Source organism: Mustela nigripes, chromosome 17 (assembly GCF_022355385.1).
Source record: "Mustela nigripes isolate SB6536 chromosome 17, MUSNIG.SB6536, whole genome shotgun sequence".
NCBI classification, from domain to species: Eukaryota; Metazoa; Chordata; class Mammalia; order Carnivora; family Mustelidae; genus Mustela; species Mustela nigripes.
Genome location: NC_081573.1, coordinates 18,339,213 through 18,362,842, shown reverse-complemented (window position 1 = coordinate 18,362,842; position 23,630 = coordinate 18,339,213). Strand labels below are relative to the sequence as shown.

At 44.6% G+C, this 23,630-nt stretch overlaps 1 protein-coding gene across 3 annotated transcripts in view; it reads left to right on the top strand.

Moving 5' to 3' along the window:
• GARRE1 (granule associated Rac and RHOG effector 1) overlaps positions 1 to 23,630 on the top strand; it is an 81,055-nt gene that overhangs the window by 40,973 nt on the left and 16,452 nt on the right. For all 3 annotated transcript variants that reach the window (XM_059383848.1, XM_059383849.1, XM_059383850.1), the window contains exons 3-8: positions 13,503 to 13,709; positions 17,158 to 17,298; positions 17,517 to 17,612; positions 17,746 to 17,907; positions 18,785 to 18,943; positions 21,805 to 21,902. In XM_059383848.1, the coding sequence (XP_059239831.1) occupies positions 13,503 to 13,709; positions 17,158 to 17,298; positions 17,517 to 17,612; positions 17,746 to 17,907; positions 18,785 to 18,943; positions 21,805 to 21,902 (863 nt within the window). The remainder of the gene's footprint in view (positions 1 to 13,502; positions 13,710 to 17,157; positions 17,299 to 17,516; positions 17,613 to 17,745; positions 17,908 to 18,784; positions 18,944 to 21,804; positions 21,903 to 23,630) is intronic.

Below are 23,630 nucleotides of genomic sequence, written 5' to 3'. Positions count from 1 at the left end.
AGCCCCGCATCGGGCTCCCTGCTCCGCAGGAAGCCTGATGCGGGGCTCGATCCCAGGACCCTGAGATCATGACCCGAGCCGAAGGCAGCAGCCCAAACCACTGAGCCACCCAGGCGCCCCATCCTTTGGGCTTTCTCAAGGCTTCATTCCATGGCTGGGATTGATTCGATTGTTGGCCATTGGTGAATGATTGGACCTCTAACCCCTCGCGTTCCCAAAGTGGTGGGCCTGAAAGTTCTAAATCTCTAATCAGTGGTTGGGTCCCCTGACAACTAGCGGCCCTTCTTAGGGGCTTTTCTCAAAAGTCACCTCATTGACATAAACTCAGGTCTGGTTTAGAGAGGCTTGTTATGAATAACAAAACACATTTTATTGCTCTTTTTTTTTTTTTTTTAAAGATTTTATTTATTCGACAGAGAGAGACACAGTGAGAAGGAGCACAAGCAGGGGGAGTGGGAGAGGGAGAAGCAGGCTTCCTGCCCAGCAGGGAGCCTGATGCTGGGGCTCAGTGCCAGGGCTCAATGCCAGGGCTCGATGCGGGGCTCGATCCCAGGACCCTGGAATTAGGGCCGGAGCCAAAGGCAGATGCTTAACCAGTGAACCACCCAGGCGCCCCACACTTTATCTCTCTTATCACACGGAAAATTCCAAGGGTTTTAGGAGCTTTGTGCCAGGAACCTTGGAAGAAGACCGAAATAGGTATTTCTTGCTGTAAATCACAATATCACAGGAAGTATTATTGAGGAAGTTGTAGTGATGAAAAGAAAAGCAGGTATAGTTCAGAAAAATGAAGAAAATAAAAGAGAATCTAGGAAGAAAATGAGAAAAGAAAACCCACCCTATCCCCCGGGCAGGACCCCAGCAAGCAGGTAGGAGTGCTCCTAATTTTGGTAACTGAAATGACGTTACTTTCCTTTAGGAGGAGAAGACTTAAAATTTCATATTTGCTAAGAAGATTTGAGTGGCCATAAGGGAAATACTAGGTTTGGTAAGTTAATTAGAAGGAGACAGAAACAAAAGAGTTCATGGAGTGTAATTTTACACAGAACTAGGTTTCCTGAATTATTCTTTACTCTAAATGTTTATGGTTACTGGTCAGCTTGTGAGATCTCACAGGATTAGATAATAGCCCGTTTTGGCAGCCTCCCTTGTCTTTACAAATAAAGATTCTGAATGTGTGTTAAATGACATTTGCCTGCAATACTGGGACCAGCCTAGATAGGGCTTGTGTCTTCTGTCCCTCCACTGCCTCAGGCCCGTGCGCTCACTTGTGTCCATTCCTCTGTGAGACTGCATTTCCTGGCCCTCCAGCTAATGCTGACATACCCAGAGCCAGAAAAGTAGAAAGAGCCTGATGTGAAGGAACCCCCGTGAGTTCCTGCTCACTGCAGGACCCCTCCTGAGGGCTCACAAGCCCCTAGAAAAGGCCTCAGTCCCTTGGTTGGCTTTCCTCTTCACCTCGCTGCTGCCACCCTGCTTCCTGGAGAAAATACCCAAGAGCTGGCTGCAAGCTGGCAGAGTGAGTGAGGGCAGTCCAAAGTGCTCCAGGCTGGGGGCGCCCGGTAGCTCATAGTCTTAATGTGTTGATGCAGATAGCAGCAAATAGATACGTACACAGAAACATACAGGGAAATTACATCTTTTTATTCCCTTACGCATATCTCTAAACAGAATACCTATTCCTTACATACTGGCTCTTAGTTTGAAAGAATAAGGGTACAGGTATAACAAGTGTTATACCTGATTGTTCATTCATGAGTGTTTTGCTTACAGGAAAGCCTTGCGTGGTTTGTAGACTTCCTTTCTCCACAGTAGTTGTGATCTCCCCTATGCCTGTTGGTGTTGTCACCCTTAAGGTCATCTCAGGGTTTGCAGCTGGTGTCTGGGCTGGTGGCAGAAGAGCTGTCCAGGGAAAGAAAGCAGGAAGAGTTTGGGGGGAAAGAATCAGATGTCATTGGCTCAAAGATACTGGCACTTTTAATGCCCTCAGCCCTGTAGTCACCATGCTGTTCCTGGCTTGGCTTGGCTTTTTTTTTTTTTTTTTTTTTTAAGATTTATTTATTTACTTATTTGAGAGATAGAAAGTGCATGTGAGCAGGGTTAAGAGGGAGAGAGAGCAAAACCTCAACCAGACTGCACTGAGCACAGAGCCCAACACAAGTCTTGATCCCAGGACCCCAAGATCATAATGACCTGAGCTGAAATCAAGAGTCGGACGCTCAACAGACTGAGCCACCCAGATGCCCCTTGACTTGGCACTTTTATGTGGAGGGTAGCAACTGCTTCTTCAGCAGATACATAGGAGGAATTGTCTACTGTACACCAGGCACTGAGAATACAACAGAGAGCAAAAGGGAGATCCTGCCTTCATCTAGCTTAGCCTCTAGGTGGGAAAATAGGCACAAAAAAACCCCAAAACAACAACAACAAAATACATGCAAAGGTAATGTCAGGTAGTGGGGTGTTGCTGTGAAGCAAAATGAAGGATAAGGGAAGAGAGAGAGGAAAGGATGGGACTCTTGAGCAAAGTCTATGAGAGCAACAGCTGTGTGAATTCCAGGAGGAAGAATGCTCCAGATAGAGTAGTAGTTCATTCGCCACTGGGTCAGGGTGGGCTGTCCCTCAGAGGACACTTGGCAGTGTCTGGAAGTATTTTCAGTTGTCACAAAAATGATATCTCCCAGTTTTTTCCATGCTAGGGATAGGGTAAGAGGAGTCTTCCTCATTGAGAAGAACTTGACTGTTACCCCAGAGGGCTCAGAATGGTTTGAAGGAGCAGGTTTGAACTTGCATGCTAGGAAGTTAGAATTTTACTGACTCACTATATATTTGGAGGACAAATTTTTGCCATCTCTGAAGACCTCAGTTTCCCTCTCTGCTTCTTTTTGTTGTTGTTTTTAAGATTTTATTTATTTATTTGACAGACAGAGATCACAAGTAGGCAGAGAGGCAGACAGAGAGACAGAGGGAAGCAGGCTCCCCGCTGAGCAGAGAGCCCGATGTGGGGCTCCATCCCAGGACCCCGAGATCATGACCCAAGCCAAAGGCAGAGGCTCAACCCACTGAGCCACCCAGGCCCCCCTCCCTCTCTGCTTCTGACTAATATCCCAACCTTCCTATCCCACACACGTAAACCCATGGTGGGATGGTGTTCCTTGCAGGAAGTATAGAACAGTAGGTAACCAGACTCAGGCCCCAGCTCATGAAAGACATAAGTTTGCAGAAGCACAGAGCTCTTCGATATGTCTGATTTTCAATTCAGATTTATTTGAAGAAGGCAGAATCTTGGTATTTCTCTCCTCATAGCCCGTCGGGTTATATTTCAGTCCTGCAACGGAACAGAAGTGTGGCTGCTCAAAAGCTCCCCTCTGCTGCCCCATTCATGCTCTCCTGCAGCTCTTCGTCTCTCAGAAGTCACCCTAGGAGGAAAGGATTGCCTTCTTTTTGCTTTAACAAGAAAAACAGTAACAATTCGAAAATGTATTCCAAACAGTATGATCCGAGAGGCTGTGGTTGCTGCACCTCCCGCCAGTGCTGCTGGCATCTCTACAAGACCAGGGATGCTGCTGACAATGCACAGCCTCGAGCAGGAACCCCCCTCTCCCCCACCACAACAGTGACATCTCTGGCTCCAAATGTCGATAATGTTGATCCGGAGAAACCCTGAGGTGGTGGGAACTGGCTTGTGCCAAGATGTGAGGCAGGAGCTGTGCTCAGAATTTCTGAGGAACAGGAAGAAAGCAGGGTGGCCAGAGCTGAGAGGAGGATAGGAGATGTGTTCAGAGAACAGTCAGGGCCCAGATCTTGCAGGGTATTGTAGGACAGAACGAAGACTGTGGATTTTCCTCTGATCGCAGTGAAAAGCCACTGGACGATTTTGAGCAGGGGAGTGCAATAACCTGATTTCTGTTTTATAATAATCCGTTTCCTGTGTGGAAAGTGGACTCTAGGGGAGAGAGGAGATGCTGTTGGTTGGTTGCCTCCCAAAATCCAGTCTCCCCTTCTTCCTTAGCAACAGAACTCCAGGTTTGTTTCTGTTTTGTTTTGTTTTGTTTTCAGGCTTACTGTGCCCGGAAAAGGGAGTATACTCCCAGCCTTCCTTACATCCGGGGTCACTTGAGTAAGTTCTGGTCTGTGAAGATGTAACTAGAGGTTTGGGATGAGTCTTCTGCCCCAGTTTGCTGCTCTCTAGGATGCAGGCAGATGGCTGAAGGTCATTTAGCCCTTTGGACCTATGAGGTGGTGAAGAATGTCGGCCTGGCGAGAGGATGCAGAGCAGAAAGATGGGAACTGGGCTCCTTGTGGTACCCGGGAGTCCCCATCCCGGCTCTGGACGGCCAAACCCTAGGTTTATTTTTTACCTTAGAAAAAAGAAAGAAGTAAACACCAATCTTGCTTAAGCCACTGCATTTGTTGTTGTTGTGTATAGACAGACCTAATCCTAATTGAGTGGGACAGGAAGATCAGTTAAGAGGCTATTATAGTAATTAATCAGGGCAAGAGATGATTGTAGCTTGGAACAGAATGCTGGCAGAGGAGGTGACTGGAAGCGGTTGGACTTGTTTTTCAGTGAACGGCTCAGAGGCATTAGGTGTATTTACACTGGACTGCACCCCTCAGCGCCATCCATCTCCAGAACGTCCTCATCTTCCCAAACTAAAACCCTGCTCCTTTAAGCAGTACCCTCCATTCCACCCTCCTCCCAATCCCGGGAAACCTCCTTTTCTCTACCTTCTGTCTCTGTCAGTTCTCCTGTTCTCGGTACCTCGTATCGGTGGGACGTACAGTATTTGTCTTTCTGTGCTGGCTGCTCTCATTTACCTTTATGTCTTTAAGGCTCACCCATGCTGTAGTAAGTGTCAGCGCTTCCCTCCTTTTTAAGGCTGATTGATATTCTAGCTGTTTCATTTGAACATAGCACTGTGGGACACTGTGAGTGCATGAGAGAGAGAAAGAGGGGTCGACGATGACTCTGGGGTTTACCACATGAGCAGCTGGATCTCTGGTCACGCTCTTTACTGAAATGGGGCAAGAGTAGGTTGGAATAATAGGTCTGCAGTGCCTGTTAGATCTCCCAGGGACAGTGTCAAGTAGATAGTTGGATATACAGATTTGGAGTTCAAGGCTGAGGTCCAGACAGGAGATAGGAACTTGAGAACAGTTGAGTCAATAGATGGTATTTGAAGCTGTAAAACCAAACCAGGTCATCAAGGGAGTGAATATAACTAGGGAACCAAAGGGAGAATGGAAGGACGAGTGAGCCCTGGGGCACTCCAGATTAAGAAGGAAGAGATGACCTGGGAGCAACTGGAGAGTGAGGTAGAGACAGAGCAAGTGCAGTGTCTTGGAAGCCCAGAGAAGCAGGTGTTTCAGGAAGGGGGAAGGGGCCCCTGTCTCAGATGCTGCTGGGAGGAGGTGGAAGACCCCCTTCCCTGCCTCAGCCCAAGACTTGCCACAGTCCTCATGAGTAGGAATACCACATGCATGACAGAGCCTGGGCATGGTGAAGCCCAGCTCAGTGAAGCACAGGGGAGGCCTGGCCTGCCACATCACCTGGGATGCAGAGGCCTTCTGCTCAGTGTTGTACTGTGAAGATGATATTGATGGGGGGCACCTGGGTGGCTCAGTGGGTTAAAGCCTCTGCCTTCGGCTCAGGTCATGATCCCAGAGTCCTGGGATCGAGCCCCGCATCGGACTCTCTGCTCGGCAGGGAGCCTGCTTCCACCTCTCTCTCTGCCTGCCTCTGCCTACTTGTGATCTCTCTCTCTCTCTCTGTCAAATAAATAAAATATAATATTAAAAAAAATATATATATATATTAAAAAAAACATGATATTGATGGAGTGGATTTCCGCTTGTAAGTTCCCCATTTGTCTTTTTAATCATTTCTTCCATTGAGATAGGGTGGTTGTTGTTGTGTTTTTTTTTAAAATATTTATTTATTTGAGAGAGAGAGAGACAGCATGAGCAAGGGGGGCAGAGGGAGGAGGAGAGAAAATCTCAAGCAGACTCCACACTGAGCGCAGAGCTGACCCGGGACCCCAAAATCCTGACCTGAGCTGAAACCAAGAGTCAGATCCTTAATCGACTGAGCCCCCCAGGTGCCCCCAGTTGAGATAGTTTACTATTTTCTTCTTAAGTCAGTGCCTTAACCACTCAGATGTCCCAGTGATAATATTTTCTTCATGATTGAAATGACAACTTTTTTTTCTTAAAGATTTTATTTATTTATTTGATGGGGGAGGGAGTGTGTGTACAAGCATGGAGAGCAGCAGGCAGAGGGAGAAACAGGCTTCCTGCTGAGTAGGGAGCCCGATGTGGGACTCGATCCCAGGACCCTGGGACCTGACCTGAGCTAAAGTCAGATGCTTAACCACCCAGGCACCCTGAAATATTAACTTTTAAAGAAAAATACACTCCTATCAACAAAAAGAATTTTCTGAATTCTGATAGGCTCCCAGGCCATAAGCTTGTCTGGGTAACTTAAATATATTTTATCTCTGCCTATAGAAATCCATAATATTACTTTGCTTTACTTATGGAGGAAACTTGCATTTTCAATGGGAAAAATTACTGGAAGAGCAGTCCTTTTGTTTACCATAATTAATGTGGACTTAGTTACCTTGAGTAGCCTTTCATGTTTTCATGTCCTGAGTGACATTTTATAATTATCCTTATTAGTTATGTTAAGATTTATAGCAATGTACGGTGCCTGGATATAGCAGTGTACAGTTGGTTAAGCAACTGCCTTCGGCTCAGGTCATGATCCTGGAGTCCCAGGACTGAGTCCTGCATCAGACTCCCTGCTTAGCAGGGAGTCTGCTTCTCCCTCTGACCCTCCCCCTTCTCATGCTTTCTCTTTCTCTCTCTCTCTCTCTCAAATAAATAAATAAAATCTTAAAAAAAAAATTTATAGCTATGTAGCTAAAATACAAAACTTCCTATGTGTGTTGGCATCGTATTAAATTGTTGATATATTTTCTTTTGGAAAGCAGGCTATAAAAGAGAGTATATAAATATAATCTCGTTTTTGCAAAAAAAAAATCCATCTATAGGTATAAATGTAGGCTGTAGAGGAAACATGTAATCAGTGGTTATATCTATTTAGTGATATTTAGTAGATTTTTATTTAACTGATTTTTCCCCCCTAATTTGTTTGCAGTGATTATGTATTACTATTGTAAAAGATTTTGTGCACCAGAGTGCTCAGCCCATGAAGTAGGAGTTCTGAAACTGTCTCTGTTGATATTTTCACCAGCAGGCAAGGGCAGCATGTCCAGAAGCAGAATACATATAATCTTGTGTGAATAATTAGCATTTGGTGTTGGTTCGGCCACTCTTGGGCACACATTAGCTTTTCTTCCCTTTCTTTGTTTTCTCCTATACGTAGCATGGCAGCTTGCTCTAGGTTAGTATTGACTGCAAAGAGATCTTTGTTGTTTTGTTAATTGCCTGTTTTAAAATTTTTAAATATTTTAACACTCAACTGTAATTGGTTTTAGGTCAGACTATACATAGTTTCAGTGTTTGTTTTTTACATTTTTATACTGTAATCTAATCTTTGCAGAGCACTTTCCATAGCCTGGCCATGGTCCGCTGCATTCTCTATTTCTCTGGAGACGCATTTAGTTCTCTATATCACATTCTGCTCTATTGGTTAGATCATTATGTAATAACTCTGGAATTATCATATGAACAAAGGAGCAAGGTTGAGGATACTTGGAACCAACTGTTGTGTTTAAGGTAAAAGTAAATATTGCAGAGAAAGAAATGATTGAATGACTTTGGAATTTCTAATAAAAACGGCCAATCCAGATCAACTCCATTTCATTTACTCTAGACTTTTAAACTGATCAGAAATAAATGTTAGATTTCCTGGAAATGTTTGACAGGGGAGTGTTTGTGACAGTTTTATTTGTTCTTCACTCCGGGGATGTGAGAGAGACAGATTGTTAAGTGAGGTTGAGTAGGAAATGAACTGGATAAGACACTGTGTGTTTTAATGTGAAAATCACAAGGCATGTTGGGAGATGGAGTAGATTTGGGTATTCCATCATCCCAACACAGGCATGTGTTCAGGGCTGAGTCAGGCCTTGCTTGGCCTTGAACAGCCATAACTAAAACCAAATTTTGAAATATGTCTAGGAAGGTAGAGTTCCATTGATCCTCAGCATCAGTGGGGGCGTAGAAAGCATGGTCTTTTGGGATTCAAAATTAGTGTTACCTTAAACTAAAATCTGTTTTAATTAGTAAAATGTAAACAACACCAAAAAGAAAAGGTTTTCTGGTTCTGTCCATCAACACAACACCCTTAGCAGCAGATGTGATATGTGGACGTGGTTATGGGAACGTGAACTCCTACCCTTTCCTGCCGCCATCAGGGAGTTCCAGAAAACAAGATTTCCTTTTGGTAGATCCTTAAAGGCTGATTATATCCAGAATGCTCCATGGACATTGAGAAGCAAGAGGGTCAAGGTCACTGATGGTCTCTATTCAGGAATTGGGCCTTTATGGGGAATTTAAGTCACATTGAAAGGTTTCTTTTAATGCAGAAGTCTGAAATTGGCCTAAAATTCCATCAACTTGGGATGCTTTGGATAGATTAATCTTTTTTTTTTTTTTTATGTTTTATTTATTTAAGTAATCTCTGTGCCCAACCTGGGGCTCAAATTCATGACCCTGAGATCTAGAGTCTCATGCTTCTCTGACAGAGCCAGCCAGGCATCCCTAGATTAATCTTTTAAAAATGCAAATGTCAATTAACTCCACTTGCTTTATTCATAATTCTTAAATGAGACTGTGTGCTGAAAGACTGAACAGATGTTTTTGGATTTGGAATTCCTCAGTAGGCGGGAGAAGCTGCTCTTTCTCCCAAGCCCCTTGCACCCTCTCCCTGTTTCAAATTGCTGCTTCCAGCCAGTCTTAGCAGCTGCTCTCTGCTGTGGAATCATTAGCTTTTGAGATTCATGCCATTTAGGAGTGCCGCAGGCTGTCCTGCTTGAAACTTTTGTCACAGTGCCTTTTCTACAGCCAGAGAAGACAGAGCCATGCCTCTCAGTCTCCGTTCCCATCCCGGGTCCTGACACCATGTGGGAGAAGTCAGGGCTCCTGCACAGGGCTCTTCCCCTCTTCTTAGGAGCCACCACTATTGTGGCTGCATCCTGGATCATATCCTAGGGAGACAGTGGCTTGGTGGTTAGGAATACAGCTTTTGGAGTTGAACATATCTGGCATCAGGTCTCTGCTCCACCTCTTATCACCTACATGGCATTGGAACAGGCTTCTTTCTTGAAGCTTCAGTGTTATCATCTGTAAAATGGGTACATTTCTCTTACCCACAGAGTTGCTTCCTTGCAAGTAAAGTGCTTGGTATGGGTTAAGCACTCAATACACGGAAGCTGCTGTTAGAGCTGCAGGTGTCTGTCTGCTGACGTTTTAAACTCCAGTGTCTCTGACCTCCCCACTCACCCATTTCCCCAATCCCACAGTCCAGGCAGTGGTCTCCATGCAAAGGACAAAATACCTGGCCACGGCCCTGAGGTCGCATGCTTTCGAATTCACAGCATTAGAGTCTGTATTTCCTTCCAGGTTCGTCAGGAAGCCCCAAGGACTGGCCCAGGTCTGATGGAGGCCGGTGGGATCTGTTACAGGAGGAAACCTGGACTGTGACAGGAGATGGGTAGAGGCAGGCTGGAGGTTGAGCTGTGTCCTCTCTCAAGAGAACACAGTGTTTATGCATCTCTTACTGTAAGCCTTTAGAGCAGAGCTCTATTTGATTAGCTTTTAGTGACTTGTTCACAACACAGATATTTTGTTGCAGCTGTAACTGGGACTGATGCTGCATCTATCCTGGGGAAGGGTGGGGAGAAGGGGCAGGGGAGAGATTGCTGAGCTCTGGTTCTCATCATTCCTTGTTTACAGGGAAGAAATTTAAATTAAATGACTCATCCAAGGTCAAACATGTAAAAATGGTGGAGACAACATACCAAATGTCTGCCTTTTAAACTGTTCTGCATCTTTACCCCCTTATCCCTGCAGCAACATCCTCCTTCTCCCATAAGAAACGCACCCCAGCCCTTTCCTGCCATCAGGCTTTTCCCAGAATTTTCCCTTTTAGAAGGGGGAAAAGTAGTTTCCTGTTCCCTTAGTCCTTCCCTCAGAGAGCTTTTTCCTTTCCGCATCGCCCCTTTGTTTTCCTTCTCCAGCAGCCCCCGACATACAATGTTGACTTAGCAGTTTGTTCCCCACCATTAGAAAGTGTGATTGAGGGATGTCTGGGTGGCTCAGTTGGTTCAGTCACTGCCTTCAGCTCGGGTCATGGTCCCAGGGTCCTGGGATCGAGTCCCACATCGAGCTCCTTGCTCGGCGGGGAGCCTGCTTCTCTCTCTGCCTCTGCCTACCACTCTGCCTGCTTCTGCTCTCTCTCTCTCTCTCTCTGACAAGTAAATAAATAAATAAAATCTTAAAAAAAAAAAAAAAAAGAAAGAAAAGAAAAAAGAAAAGAAAGTGTGATTGAGCCTCCAACTCTTGATTTCAGCTCAGGTCGTGATCTCAGGGTCCGGAGATCGAGTCCTGCATGGAGTCCTGCGTCCAACTCCGCACTCAGCGGGGAGTGTACTTCACTCCCTCTCCCATAAATAAATAAATAAATAAATAAATAAAAATCTTTTTAAAAAAACACAAAGACAGAAAGAAAGAAACCCTCATGAGGAAAAGGACTTGCTCACTATCTCTTTTGTAGTGTCCTTTGGCCTTTTGTTGTGCTTTGTACATACCCAGTATTTGTACACTACATACGTGTTGAACAAATGAATGTCTTGATTGTATTTGTCAGAAGCTGTAAGAACGTGACCCCACAGCACATGGTACCTGGTGTTTCCACTTCCTCCTCTTCCCACCTCCCCAGAGCCTGCCAAGAGGCTGAGGAAGGAAGAGGAGGAAGAGTTTGTGTCTGAGGAGTCCACTCCACTCCTCCCGTGTTTGCGCTGCGTGGGGCTTCAGGATACCCTCATTCCGGCCTAGGTCAGTTAAGGTTGAGTGTATCATGTGCCTGGTCTCGGTGCTGCCAGCCCACAGCTGTATCCAGCCGTGTCTAGCCTGTTGGAGGCAGTGGGGCACAGGGGCCAAGAGCATAGACACTTGAACCAAGTGACCACTCTGTTACAACCAGTTTGTGTTCCTTTAAAAAGTTTCATAACCTTTCTGTGCCTCGGTCTTACTGTCTGTAAAATGGGACTGACTTCATACCGTTGTTCTGAGGATGAAATGAGGTGCTCCTTGGTAGGTATGGTACATAGATGATGTACACATGAAGTGTTCCCTGAAGGCCAGCTGCTGCTACATACAATACGAAATATATGCTGTTCCGTCTGTTTCTGTCATGTGACTCTGGGTTGCTAGGATGCTTCCTCTGTGTCCCTTACCCTGCTCCAGCCGGCGTAGATCAGTCATGGGAAGGAGCTTTGAGGCAGGTATGAGTGGAAACCCAGGAGGTTTGGGTGGGAGTTCAGCCTCTAATTGTTCTCCATAGAGGGCCGATGGTTTGGTGTGAGATTTGTGTGAGTTTATTTGTTTTAGTCTGGCCCTGGTGACTTCCACAGGGGAGAATCAGAGTGAACAAATGTTACCACTGAAACTTGCCTGACTTTCTCTAGGAAGCAGAGCTCTGACCAGTGGCGATGGAAAAGGACAGCATCTAAAATGTGTGCTGGGAGGTGAGAAGGCCCAATTCAAGTCTTACTTTTAGGTGCTTCAGGGGACAGGGCTGGGCCAAAGCGTGGGCACTAGGATCAGATTTTAGTTCCTTGTAAAGGCTGTGGAAACAGTTCCCCATCCTTTCCCACCTCCCCAAGGCAGTGCACCAAGTGCTAGCAGCAAGCTGTGCTCCTACCAACTGAATAAATTGCAAACTCAATAAAGTAATTTCTTGACTAAGTAATCTACTGTATGAACCAATGAAATATTATAGACCCTCCATGGAAAATATGGTAAATGTTATGGAACATGATAAAAGATAGTTTTGTTATTATTGTCAAATTTAGTATGGACAACACAACTAAAATTTAAGAGAACTTGTCAGTAATCTGGAAGTTCTCTGCTCAAGTTGCTTTGCATGTGACAAGTTCTTACTCTCTCTGCTTAGCGGAAGCCTGCTTCTCCTTCTCCCTCTGTTGTCACTCCCCTTGCTTATGCTCTCTCTGTCTCTCTCTTTCTCTCTCTCTCTCCCCTCTGTCACATAAATAAATAAAATCTAAAAAAAAAAAAAAAATCAGAGAATGGTTTTGGCCATTGCCAAGGGTGGCATTACACATTTGTATCTTAAAATATTAATTGTATATAGTATTTTTTGGCATATAAATTATTATAGTTATGGGGCGCCTGGGTGGCTCAGTGGGTTAAGCCGCTGCCTTCAGCTCAGGTCATGATCTCAGGGTCCTGGGATCGAGTCCCGCATCGGGCTCTCTGCTCAGCAGGGAGCCTGCTTCCTCCTCTCTCTCTCTCTCTCTGCCTGCCTCTCTGCCTACTTGTGATCTCTGTCTGTCAAATAAATAAAAAAAAAAATCTTAAAAAAAATTATTATAGTTACATATTAACAGTATGTATTAGCATAGTATTATGTATATAGTATTTTTTTAAAAAGATTTTATTGATTTACCTGAGCGAGAGAGAGCACAAGAGCAGGGAGGAACAGAGGGAGAGGGAGAAGCAGACTCAACTGAGCAAGGATTCCCGATGTGGGGCTCCATCCCAGGACCCCAGGATCATGAGCTGAGCCAAAGGCAGATGCTTAACTAACTGAACCACCCAGGCGCCCCTGTGTATAGTATCTGCTAATGGACAGCTCCATCAACCAACTAACTACTGATAGGTATTAGGAGAGTGAATTTCGACTGTTGTGACAAATAGAGTCATCCAGTACGTTTTGTTGACTCCTAGAAGACTGTCAACTTTGTTTCTTTGTTTCCTAAGATTGGAATTATGACATACAGCTATGTTAATAACACTGTTACCAAAATAACTTGTATCTTTGGATTTCATTTCTAATAGAATTCTTATGGTCAAACTGACCTTTCAGATTTTCATTTGCATGGCTTTTATTGTGCCTTCTGAATTCTGTGTACACATAACTGGAACTGTGGGTTCTTCTCGTTCGTTAGGAGCCCAAAGACAACTAGGGTTAGGGTGAGCCAGAGTCCACCTCAGGGGAGTAGAGAACAGAAGTGTGGGTGGGGGGAGAGCAGTGGGAACTGGGAAGGCCCATTTGAAACTTGGGCTTTGCTATTGGGTTGCAGCATTTTGGCTTGTAGACATGAGGCACCCAGGTGCAGACAGACATGAGAACAAACATCGTGCAGAAGCAGGCTGACTGTCGAACTTGCTGTGATTTCACATTTCTGGGTTCTGTTACCTCCTGCTCACACTGATGGTTAACAGGGTGCTGCACTGATGGCGGTGGCGACCGACACGCTAACCACCCCCCCCCGGCTCTCTTGTTTTCACAGGTGTTGGGGCGATGTTTCTTGACGGTGGTGCAGGTCCATTTCCAGTTTTTGACCCAGGCCTTACAGAAGGTCCAGCCCGTGGCTCACTCCTGCTTTGCCGAGGTGGTTGTGCCAGAGAAGAAGAACGGTGGCGGCAGCGGCTTATCTGGCGTGAGCCACACGCCCGAGTTGGAGGAAGCTGTGCGCTCCTGGCGGGGCGCTGCCGAGGTAACCCTGACTTGGGGGAGATGGGTGCCCTGTGTTCAAATAGAGGAGGCTTCGGACAACCTTTGCCAGTTGGTACCTAAAAGCAGTATTTCATTTAGAGGTGTTAGTTTTGAATGTTATCATTCCCTCTTTCCTTCATTTGATGGTGAATGCCTCTCAGTGCCGGGCATGGGCCACGCACCGGGGTGACGGCTTCCTCTCCTAGCCTCCCAGAGGAAAGGCCTACAAAAACAGGGTGAAAGAGCTGTGATGGAGGAGTGCGGGGTGCAGGAGCCCAGAGAAAAGGCCCTGTCTCCAACCAGGAGCAATGCAGTAGAGCTTCAAGGAAGAGGGACCAGGGAAAAAAGGCTGGAGCCTCAGTCTGGAAAGACGGGCCAGAGCTGGCTGCAAGGGTCCGTGCTTGGCCAGACAGCCAGGTGGGGTGTGGGCAGTGACAGCGCATTTCTTGTAGGCACTTTAATACTCTTTGGTATCTAGAGATGTCCTGCCCTGTTTCTCTGCTCTTTTCACAGCCAACTTCTTGGAAGAATTGTCCACCACACCTTTGAGTCGTTCTAAAAAAGATTATTATGAAACACTTCAAGCATTTAGGAAATGTCCCATTTACCCTCTGTCTTCCTTTTAGTGAATCTTTTAGTGAATCTTAACTCTTTACCAGTTGCTGCTTCGTGCCTTTTGTTTACTTACTTACTCACTTACTTATTTTTAAGTAAGCTCCGTGCCCAATGTGGGGCTTGACCTCACAACCCTGAGATTAAGAGTCATGTGCTCTACCGAGTCAAACAGGTGCCCCTTTCATGCCTGTTATTTTTAACAGAAAAAAAATATTATTTACAAATGCAGCTGAATTCCCTTTGTACCTTTTTACTGTCTTACTCACATCCCTTCCTTTGTAGTGATAGCCTCTTTTGAATTAGGAGTTTGTGAGTCCTGTGTATATTTATGTATTTTTACTCTGAATGCATGTATCTGTGGAGGACATCAGTAATTATTTTGCACAGTACAAAACTGTATATAAATAGCATCATTAAGTTCACTGAAATCCGGCTTCCATTCCTGCACAAGAACAGGCATTCTCTTCTCAGGGTCACTGGGGCCTTCAGTGTGGCCAAATCCAGGGAACCGTCTGACTCCATCCAGCCCTCACGACAACATGGGCCCTTGGAGACCCTCTCTTCCTGTGGCATCCCTGAACCCGGCATTAACCTCCTGGGTCATTCTCTCTGTCTAGTTCACTAGCTTCCCCTCTTCAACACAACTTATGAATGTCAGTTTCTCAAGGCTCACTTCTGGGCCCCCTTCCTCCTATAGGAGGAACCCTTTTTAAGTCCTAGCCTTGGACTTAAAAAACTGCCTGTGTGCTGGGGGCCCTCAAATACGTGTGACCAGTCCACTTCTGGTCACTGGAATACAGGAACTCCAGGCCCCTGTGTTCAGCTGTTGCTTACCTCAGGTATCCTTATGGCTCAGTCTTAGCTTTCCCCACACCTCTGGTGCTCCCCAGATTTTCCCCATGCTAGCAAGTGCTGCCATCCCACACTGGGTCCTTCATGCCAAAAAACTTGAGACTTACCTTCCTGTCTTTGCATCATATCTGCATCTAATCCATAAGCCCTGAAGGTCCCACCTGCAAAGTTTTATCCCAGATCTGTCCCTTTCTGTCACTCCTCTCATTTAGGGAATCACTACTCTTCCATGACACCTGCAGTAAATGAACTTCCTTCTCTCCTCCCTGTCTTATCATCCTTCATCACTCTCTATTTAAAAGTGGATGGTGTTGGGGCACCTGGGTGGCTCAGTTGGTTAAAGCCTCTGCCTTCGGCTCTGGTCATGATCTCAGGGTCCTGGGATCGAACCCCACATCGGGCTCTCTGCTCAGCGGGGAGCCTGCTTCCTCCTCATTCTTAGCCTGCCTCTCTGCCTACTTGTGATCTCTGTCTGTCGAATAAATAAATAAAATCTTTTTTAAAAAAAGTATTAAAAAAAAATGGATGGTGTTGCTATTTCCTTAGGGTAAAGTATCGACCCTTCACCTTGACCTGCCTCGTCCCACAGTCTGGTTCCTGCCTTGCTCAGTAGCCTTATCTGTGGCCACTGTCCCCCTTGCTCACTGGATTCTGGTTTCTTCGCTGACATGTCTGCTTATCCATCCCACACTTCTGCTGACCGCCTCCTCCTCTGTGAACTCATAACTGAAATGCTGATGTCTCAGTGTCTGGGGTTTTTCTCCATTTTAAATGTCTTACATGTTTTAGTTTGGCCCATGAGGCTATCAGCTCCAGGATGGTAGGCACCAGGCTGTGGGCTTGACTGCCTATCCAGTGACACCCAACACAGAACCTCGCGGGTTAAATAGTTGAGTGAAAGAGTCTTAGAAAGGAAGTCAGATGGTTTTAAACTGTGGACTCTTAGGGTTCAGGAACTGGATGGAATGGTAGTCATGGGTCATTTGTGGAGCTTTGGGAACTTTATAGCATTATAGCTGCTAATTACCTTACTGCAATTTTGGTAAATATTACAACTCCTACACCAGAAGAACAAAAGAAGAACAAAAATTGCTGTTAAAAAATGTCATTTGTTACACATATATTGTTGCAACAAAAATGGACATGGAAAAATTGAAGGACAGTTCATTCTGAATTCTTCCTCCCATCTAAGAAATTAAATACATTTTTTTCTGTACTCTCTGGTCCTGACCCACATGGATAGGTAACTTACATTTCATCACAGCAAGACATTGATTCATTTTTTTTCTTGTTTCTCTGTCTTGATTATGTACTCTTCATAGACATTGAATGACCAAACAATACGTTTTTAATTTTTTGGTGCAGATTTTTCCTTTAACATTCTAATGTACCTTTTTTCCCTGTCCTGTGTTGGCATGACTTTTTACTTTGGTGTAGAGGAGCACCTAACCTTACATGTTCTTTTTTATTATTATTATTCTGGAAAATCCAAGTGCCAATATTCTAGCCTCTCTGTATTTTAAAGCAGAGAAATAAAAAAAATGTGACATTTTGACATACAAAACAAAATTAATAGCAGACGGGTGTGTCTTCTTTCCAGGGTTTCTTAAGTCAAGTGGTGCGCTCTCTCTCTCTCTCTTTTTAAGATTTTATTTATTTATTTGACACAGAGAGAGAGAGAGATCACAAGTAGGCAGAGAGGCAGGCAGATCATGACCCAAGCCGAAGGTAGAGGCTTAGCCCACTGAGCAACCCAGGTGCCCTGCTTTGCTCTCACTTCAAGATGCTTGATTTTGTCTTCCTAAATTTCTGGCTTCTCACCTGGTAATACAGACAATCCAGAATGTCTGGTGTACCTCTCACGCTTAGAGAGTTTCTCACTTTAACTTAGTTGTGTTTGATTTTTTTGTTTCTTGTTCTCTAAATATTGCTCATGCCTTTCACATTCTCTGTCACCTACCAGCCACTGTTTCTTGTTGCAGGCGACATCCAGACTGAGGGAAAGAGGCTGTGATGGCTGCCTGGCAGGCATCGAGGTTCAGCAGCTCTTCTGTTCTCAGAGCGCGCCGATTCCTGAGCACCAGCTCAAAGAACTGAACGTGAAGATCGACAGTGCTTTGCAGGTCAGTGTTTTACAACTGGCACGTAGTTATCCGAGGGCAGGAACAGGGGAGGGAGTTCAAGTTGGGATGTTGAGCCAATTGGAAAGAATAGTAAGATGGTAGTTGGCCCGAAGCCTTTTAATTAACTATAGAACTTTTATATTTCTGTTGTCACTGGACGTTGCCATTTTATAATCTGCTGTATAATCTTCATTCTTCACAAAACAATTTCTTTGCAGGCTTATAAAATAGCTCTGGAAAGTTTAGGCCACTGTGAATATGCAATGAAAGCTGGTTTCCACCTGAATCCAAAGGCAATTGAAGCCAGTTTACAGGTATGTTTTCCTCTCTGGTTGCTCTAGGGAGCAGTGGGGTGGCAGACCTGCCACCCCAAGTGAGCCTGGTATCTGGGGCTGGTGTGCCGTGGGTCACCTCTCCTCTCCTCCCCTCTCTCCAAACCTCTCACAGGGCTGCTGCAGCGAGGCTGAGGCACAGCAGACAGGGCGGCGGCAGACCCCCCCCCAGCCCATGCAGTGTGAGCTTCCCACTGTCCCCGTGCAGATAGGATCACACTTCCTGAAGGGCGTCTCCTTCAACGAATCGGCTGCTGACAACCTGAAACTTAAGACGGTAGCTTTCCATGGGGTTTCAGCAACTGGGTGTGAACGTGGAAACAGTTCTTCAGGGGCTTTTAAAAAATAGATACTAAAAAACAAAACTGAAGTCAAGGCAGAAGGTATTAGTAAATTGGTGTCTAAAAGCAGACTGTGGTGACTTACCTTAATGAGACATTTGCTGGGTTTTATTCATAGTTGGGTTAAATGTTTAACATAAAGTGTTTTGAAAGTACATTATAAAATACTGTTTATGATTGAATGTTTTAGTGGACTTCTGCAAATTAAATAAGAAGTCTTGTCATACTACTGTAGTGACTATGACTGTTCGTGGGCCATCCTGTGTGCCGGGCATGGCACCAAGGGTTCATGTGCGCAGTCTCGTTTAAAGCTCACCCTGAGGTGGGCGCTGCTCTGTTCTGTTCAACAGCTAGAGGAACTAAGGCCGAGCTCACACAGCCAGAAAGGAGGAGACTGGAATTTGAGGTTATACAGTCTGTTTCCAGAGCCTGCATACCTGACCACTTGGTCATCCAAAATAAATTTGAGGTTTTCATTGGTATTTATTTTTACCAGATGATTTTGTCTCCTTATTTAGAGGGATTCAGAATTTCCAAATTCCTCACCAATTTGCATCAGCAAATGGCTATATGATGCTGTATTTTGTGCTAGTATAGAAATCACATGCACATATTAATGCACGTGTATCCATATTCTCTGAGGGTATCTGATGACAATTGCTTGAGACATGAAAATGATGTGATGGGGGGTGCACTGAAACAAAGTGCATTTTTCTGGAGGACTGCTGTGTACCTGTCCATTCATTTCGACACATTTGAGAATCTTGCACAGCTTTATCTTGGGCAGTGAGCTCTTGTCTTCTCAATCCGTAGCATACGATGTTACAGCTGATCAAGGAGGCGGGCTGCTACAATGGAATCACACCCAGGGATGAGCTTCCTGTGACCGAAGTACTGAACCAGGTGTGCCCGTCCACATGGCGGGGCGCCTGCAAGACTGCTGTGCAGCTGCTCTTTGGCCAGGCTGGACTGGTGAGTGGTCAGTGTGGGATGCAGGGGAGAGAGAGCCAGGAGCCGTGTGTCCAGCATGGGGCACGTGGTGTGGGCACAGGTGTGTAAATACTGAATCATTTTGAAAGTTCACCAGTCCTGCAGGGTACAGACCACGTGGAGAAGGTAAAAGAACAGCAGCATTAAAAAGCCCTTTTGATTCCTTTTATAGATTGATGGTATGCATTTTCCAGGATCCTAGCTCCAAAATGATATTGTAGGTTTTCCTCATTTTAAAGAAAACAACATCCGTAATGATCTGACAGGGAGGGCCTCTTTACCTGGCTCACCTACCCTGGAGTGACAGTGGGGTCTCAAATGTGCCAGGCTTCTTCCTGTCTCAGGCATTTGCACTTGGCTGCTCCTTTTACCCAAGACTCCTCCTCTCTAGTCTTTATGTGACTTACTCTTTAGCTTCCTGATGTCAGCTCAAATACCACCTCCTCTGAGAAACCGCCATGGTGTAAGTCGTCCCCTGACCAGTCACTTTGTATCCCAGCTCTGTTTCTCTCCTTCTTGGCTATGAAGTAAGTTTAGTCCTTTCACCTTTGGAGAGAAGGGTAACTTCTGCCAGAGTTGGACCGGATCAGGAAATCAACATCTGAAATCACCATCTAGCTTTTTGTTTGGCATCTAAGACCCATATAACCTTACATACTTAATTCTACTTTCTAGAATTAAATGGCTACTTTTTGAAAAGATACAGCATTTTATTATTTTTTTAAAAGATTTTACTTATTTATTTATTTGACAGATAGAGATCACAAGTAGGCAGAGAAGCAGGCAGAGAGAGAGGGGGAAGCAGGCTCCCAGCTGAGCCGAGAGCTTCATCCCAGGACCTTGAGATCATGACCTGAACCAAAGGCAGAGGCTTAACCCACTGAGCCACCGAGGCACCCCAAGATACAGCATTTTAGTCAGAGGTTAAAGCAGACTAATTCAAGATCAAGAAAGTTTAAGGAACTGTTTCTTACTTTAATTCCTACTTTATTCATGAATGGAGCCGTGGGGAGGATGCTGTCCTCTTGTTTCACGTGGGTGAGGGCTCAGGTATCCTAGCTCAGGGGTGCGCTGCCTTGGATAGGGCCAGGTGACTTATGCTTCCTTTAGGTTCTAGTTCTTACTACAGGAACCCCTAATAGAAGGAATAAGGAGTAAGCAGGAGATCCCCCTGCTGAAGTATGTCAGAGCCTACTGCCTCTAGGAAATTGATCCATACTCCCAGAGGTCATTTTAGCTGAAACTAGTTGAACCATGGCATAAGTTCTCCAAAAAGGAGTGAGTAAAGTAAGGCAGAAGGACACAGACTGTTCTGGGAAAACACTGTAGGTTAAAAAAAAAAAAAAAAAAAATTCCCATGTTATTGCGAGAGCAGAAACTTCTTCCAGTTCCTTACTCCTTGCTCCCAGGGCACCTTTGTGTGTGACTGACAAAGAACCTTTAGATTATGGCTCTGCAGATGGGCAGAGAGAGGAAACACCTGCCTGGTCTAACAATGGCTATTACTTGGACAGGAAGTCTTTTCCAAAGGACATTGCAGACCAGCTCTGGGAATTCTGTTTGCAGCAGTGGAAATCAGCTCCATTAGAGGCTGAATTTGGAATCAAAATAAGCAGCTTTGCATGACTTTGGCAATATAGCAGATTTATTTATATATTTTTAAGTAATCTCTATACTCAATGTGGGGCTTGAACTCATGACCCTGAGATCAAGAGTTAGATGCTCCACCGACTAAGCCAGCCAGGTGCCCCATAAAAGATTTATTTTTAAAGTGCTTTATGCTTATTTTCTTAAATTCTTTTAGTTATTTGAAAATATATTCATCATTTTGTCAAAATCTCTACCTAGGCTACTACATCATCTGTGTAATGTTAAAGACTCTATTCCAAATAAGAAGAAATCATTGGGGTATCTGGTTGGCTCGGTCAGTTGAGCCTCTGACTCTTGATTTTGCCTCAAGTCATGATCTCAGGGTTGTGAGATACAGCCCCACGTTAGGCTCCATGCTGGGTATGGAGCCTGTTTGGGCTTCTCTGTTTCTCTCTGCCCCTCATTACCTACGCCCTGCTCATGCATTCTCTTTTTCTCTCTCTCTTTAAAAAAAAAGGGGGGGGGCAAGAAAAGAACAGAAGAAATCAGTGAAAGAAGAATCTTTACCTTTCTTTTTATTTTTTTATTTTTTAAAAGATTTTATTTATTTATTTGACAGAGAGATCACAAGCAGGCAGAGAGGCAGGCAGGGAGAGAGGGGAAAGCAGGCTCCCTGGAGCAGAGAGCCCGATGGGGGCTCAATCCCAGGACCCTGGAATCATGACCTGAGCCGAAGGTAGAGGCTTTAACCCACTGAGCCACCCAGGCGCCCCTCATCTTTACCTTTCTGAACTAATTCTGTTTTTATTGATGGCTGAGAATAAAATGATCCATTAAAAAAGCTTCATCCACTTCTAGCTTGTATTCAGTCATTATAAATGGACTTTTCTGAAGCTGTGGTTAGATTTTTAATGATGGTTTTACTTCTTTCAAGTGCATAAAGTGAAAAAAAAAACCTAAAATAAAGGAAACAAAATAATTCCTAATTAACATATTTATGGTTTGGAAAAAGTACTGAAAGTCCTTACAAAGTTCAGTACATCCTACACCCAGAATTTGGTTTCTGCTCATTGAAGTATAACTGTCTTCAGTCATCTTTATTACTTGTGTTTGTCTTCCTGAGGCTCTGGAGTGGCCTCTGCATGACCGCCTTGCCAGAGTCACTCACATCAGTAGGTTCATGTATTAGATTTGTTTGTGATCCGTTTGCCTCTCGGAAAGCTGATTGTTGTTTTTTTCTTTCTCTTTCTTAGGTGGTAGTTGACACAGCACAGATTGAAAATAAAGAAGCATATGCCCCCCAGATCAGCTTAGAGGGCTCCAGAATTGTGGTTCAAGTCCCGTCCACATGGTAACGTGACTCTTCTATTAACACAAGCCTAGGCTCTGATTGAAGTGTACACATCTTTGAAAAGATTGTTTTGTTTTGGACAAGCCCCATGTTAGGTGGCATGTCAGGTCTTGCTACTTGGGCGGGTACACGGGGAGTGGTTATCAGTCCATGAGAAGGAAGTCAAGATGTCTGAAAAATAGTCTTTTTGACCAATAATATAAGTAAAATGTTATGTACTCATGGTTCATAATGACCAAAATTATTTTCTCTTTATTACCGGGTCCACAGCTTTTGAACAGAGTACCTCATTTTCCTTAAGTCACCAGTATTTCTCTAAAGCTGAGCATAGAACATAGAATCCCTTCTCCTCCTTTGTTCCAGTAACAACCCTGATGATCTTGAGCTCGTGCCATTAGAAGTGTGGGGACAGACTGAGCCATTTTTATTTTTTATTATTTAATTACATTTATAAATTTACAATAGATAAAGTATTCTTCTTGGTTCATTTTATTATTTATTTTTTAAAGATTTTATTTATTTATTTGACAGACAGAGATGACAAGTGGTCAGAGAGGCAGGCAGAGAGAGAAAGAGGAGGAAGCAGGCTCCCCGCTGAGCAGAAATCGAGATTCGGGGCTCGATCCCAGGACCCTGTGATCATGACCTGAGCCGAAAGCAGAGGCTTTAACCCCCTGAGCCACCCAGGTGCCCCTCTTCTTAGTTTATTAAAACAGAAGCTCCTACAAAGGAGTAAGAAAATGGGCAAGGTGCATGAATAGGTAGCCAAAAAATAACGTAAACAGCACAGCTGTCAACAAATAGATGAAGAAAATGTGTAACCTCACCTGATAAGATGAGTAAAGAAACAATATGATGTCATTTTGCCTAGATGTTGTTAAATTGTTTTAGAATAATAAATAATTTTTTTTAAAAATAAATAAAAATATAAAGGTTTTGGCCAGACTGTGCAAAAACAGGCACAGGAGGTGGATAAATCACACGGCCTTTCTGGAGGGCAGTTCAGTGTATCAGAAGCCTAAAATAAGAAATCTGACCTCAGGAGTTCTACAGTTCTGCCTCTGGGGATTTATCCTTGTGATGTGCATAGATCCAGCTAACAGAACAGCATCATAACTTTATTAATAAATAGCAAAAACTGAACTGTTGAAAGTGTTGGAAGACTTCTGTTATTAAGATTATGATATGAGGGGCGCCTGGGTGGCTCAGAGGGTTAAGCCTCTGCCTTCAGCTCAGGTCATGGTCTCAGGGTCCTGGGATCAAGTCCTGCATCGGGCTCTCTGCTCAGCGGGGAGCCTGCTTCCCCCCACCACCCCCATCTCTGCCTGCCTCTCTGCCTACTTGTGATCTCTCTCTCTGTGTCAAATAAATAAATAAAATCTTTTGAAAAATTAAAAAAAAGAAGATGACATGAATGAGTATTTAACCATATAGAAAAATTTTGAAACATTCTGGTAGGAAGAAAGAGAGGGAGTAAAGCATGATGGCAAGCTTGGTTCCTGTATGGACCAGGATGGTATCTGGGTCATACACTGGAGTTTTGTTTTTTTGTTTTTGTTTAAAGATTTTATTTATTTATTTGACAGGCAGAGACCACAAGTAGGCAGAGAGGCAGGCAGAGAGAGAGAAGGAAGCAGACTCCCCACTGAGCAGAGACCCCAATGCGGGGCTCGATCCCAGGACCCCGGGATCATGACCTGAGCCAAAGGCAGAGGCTTTAACCTACTG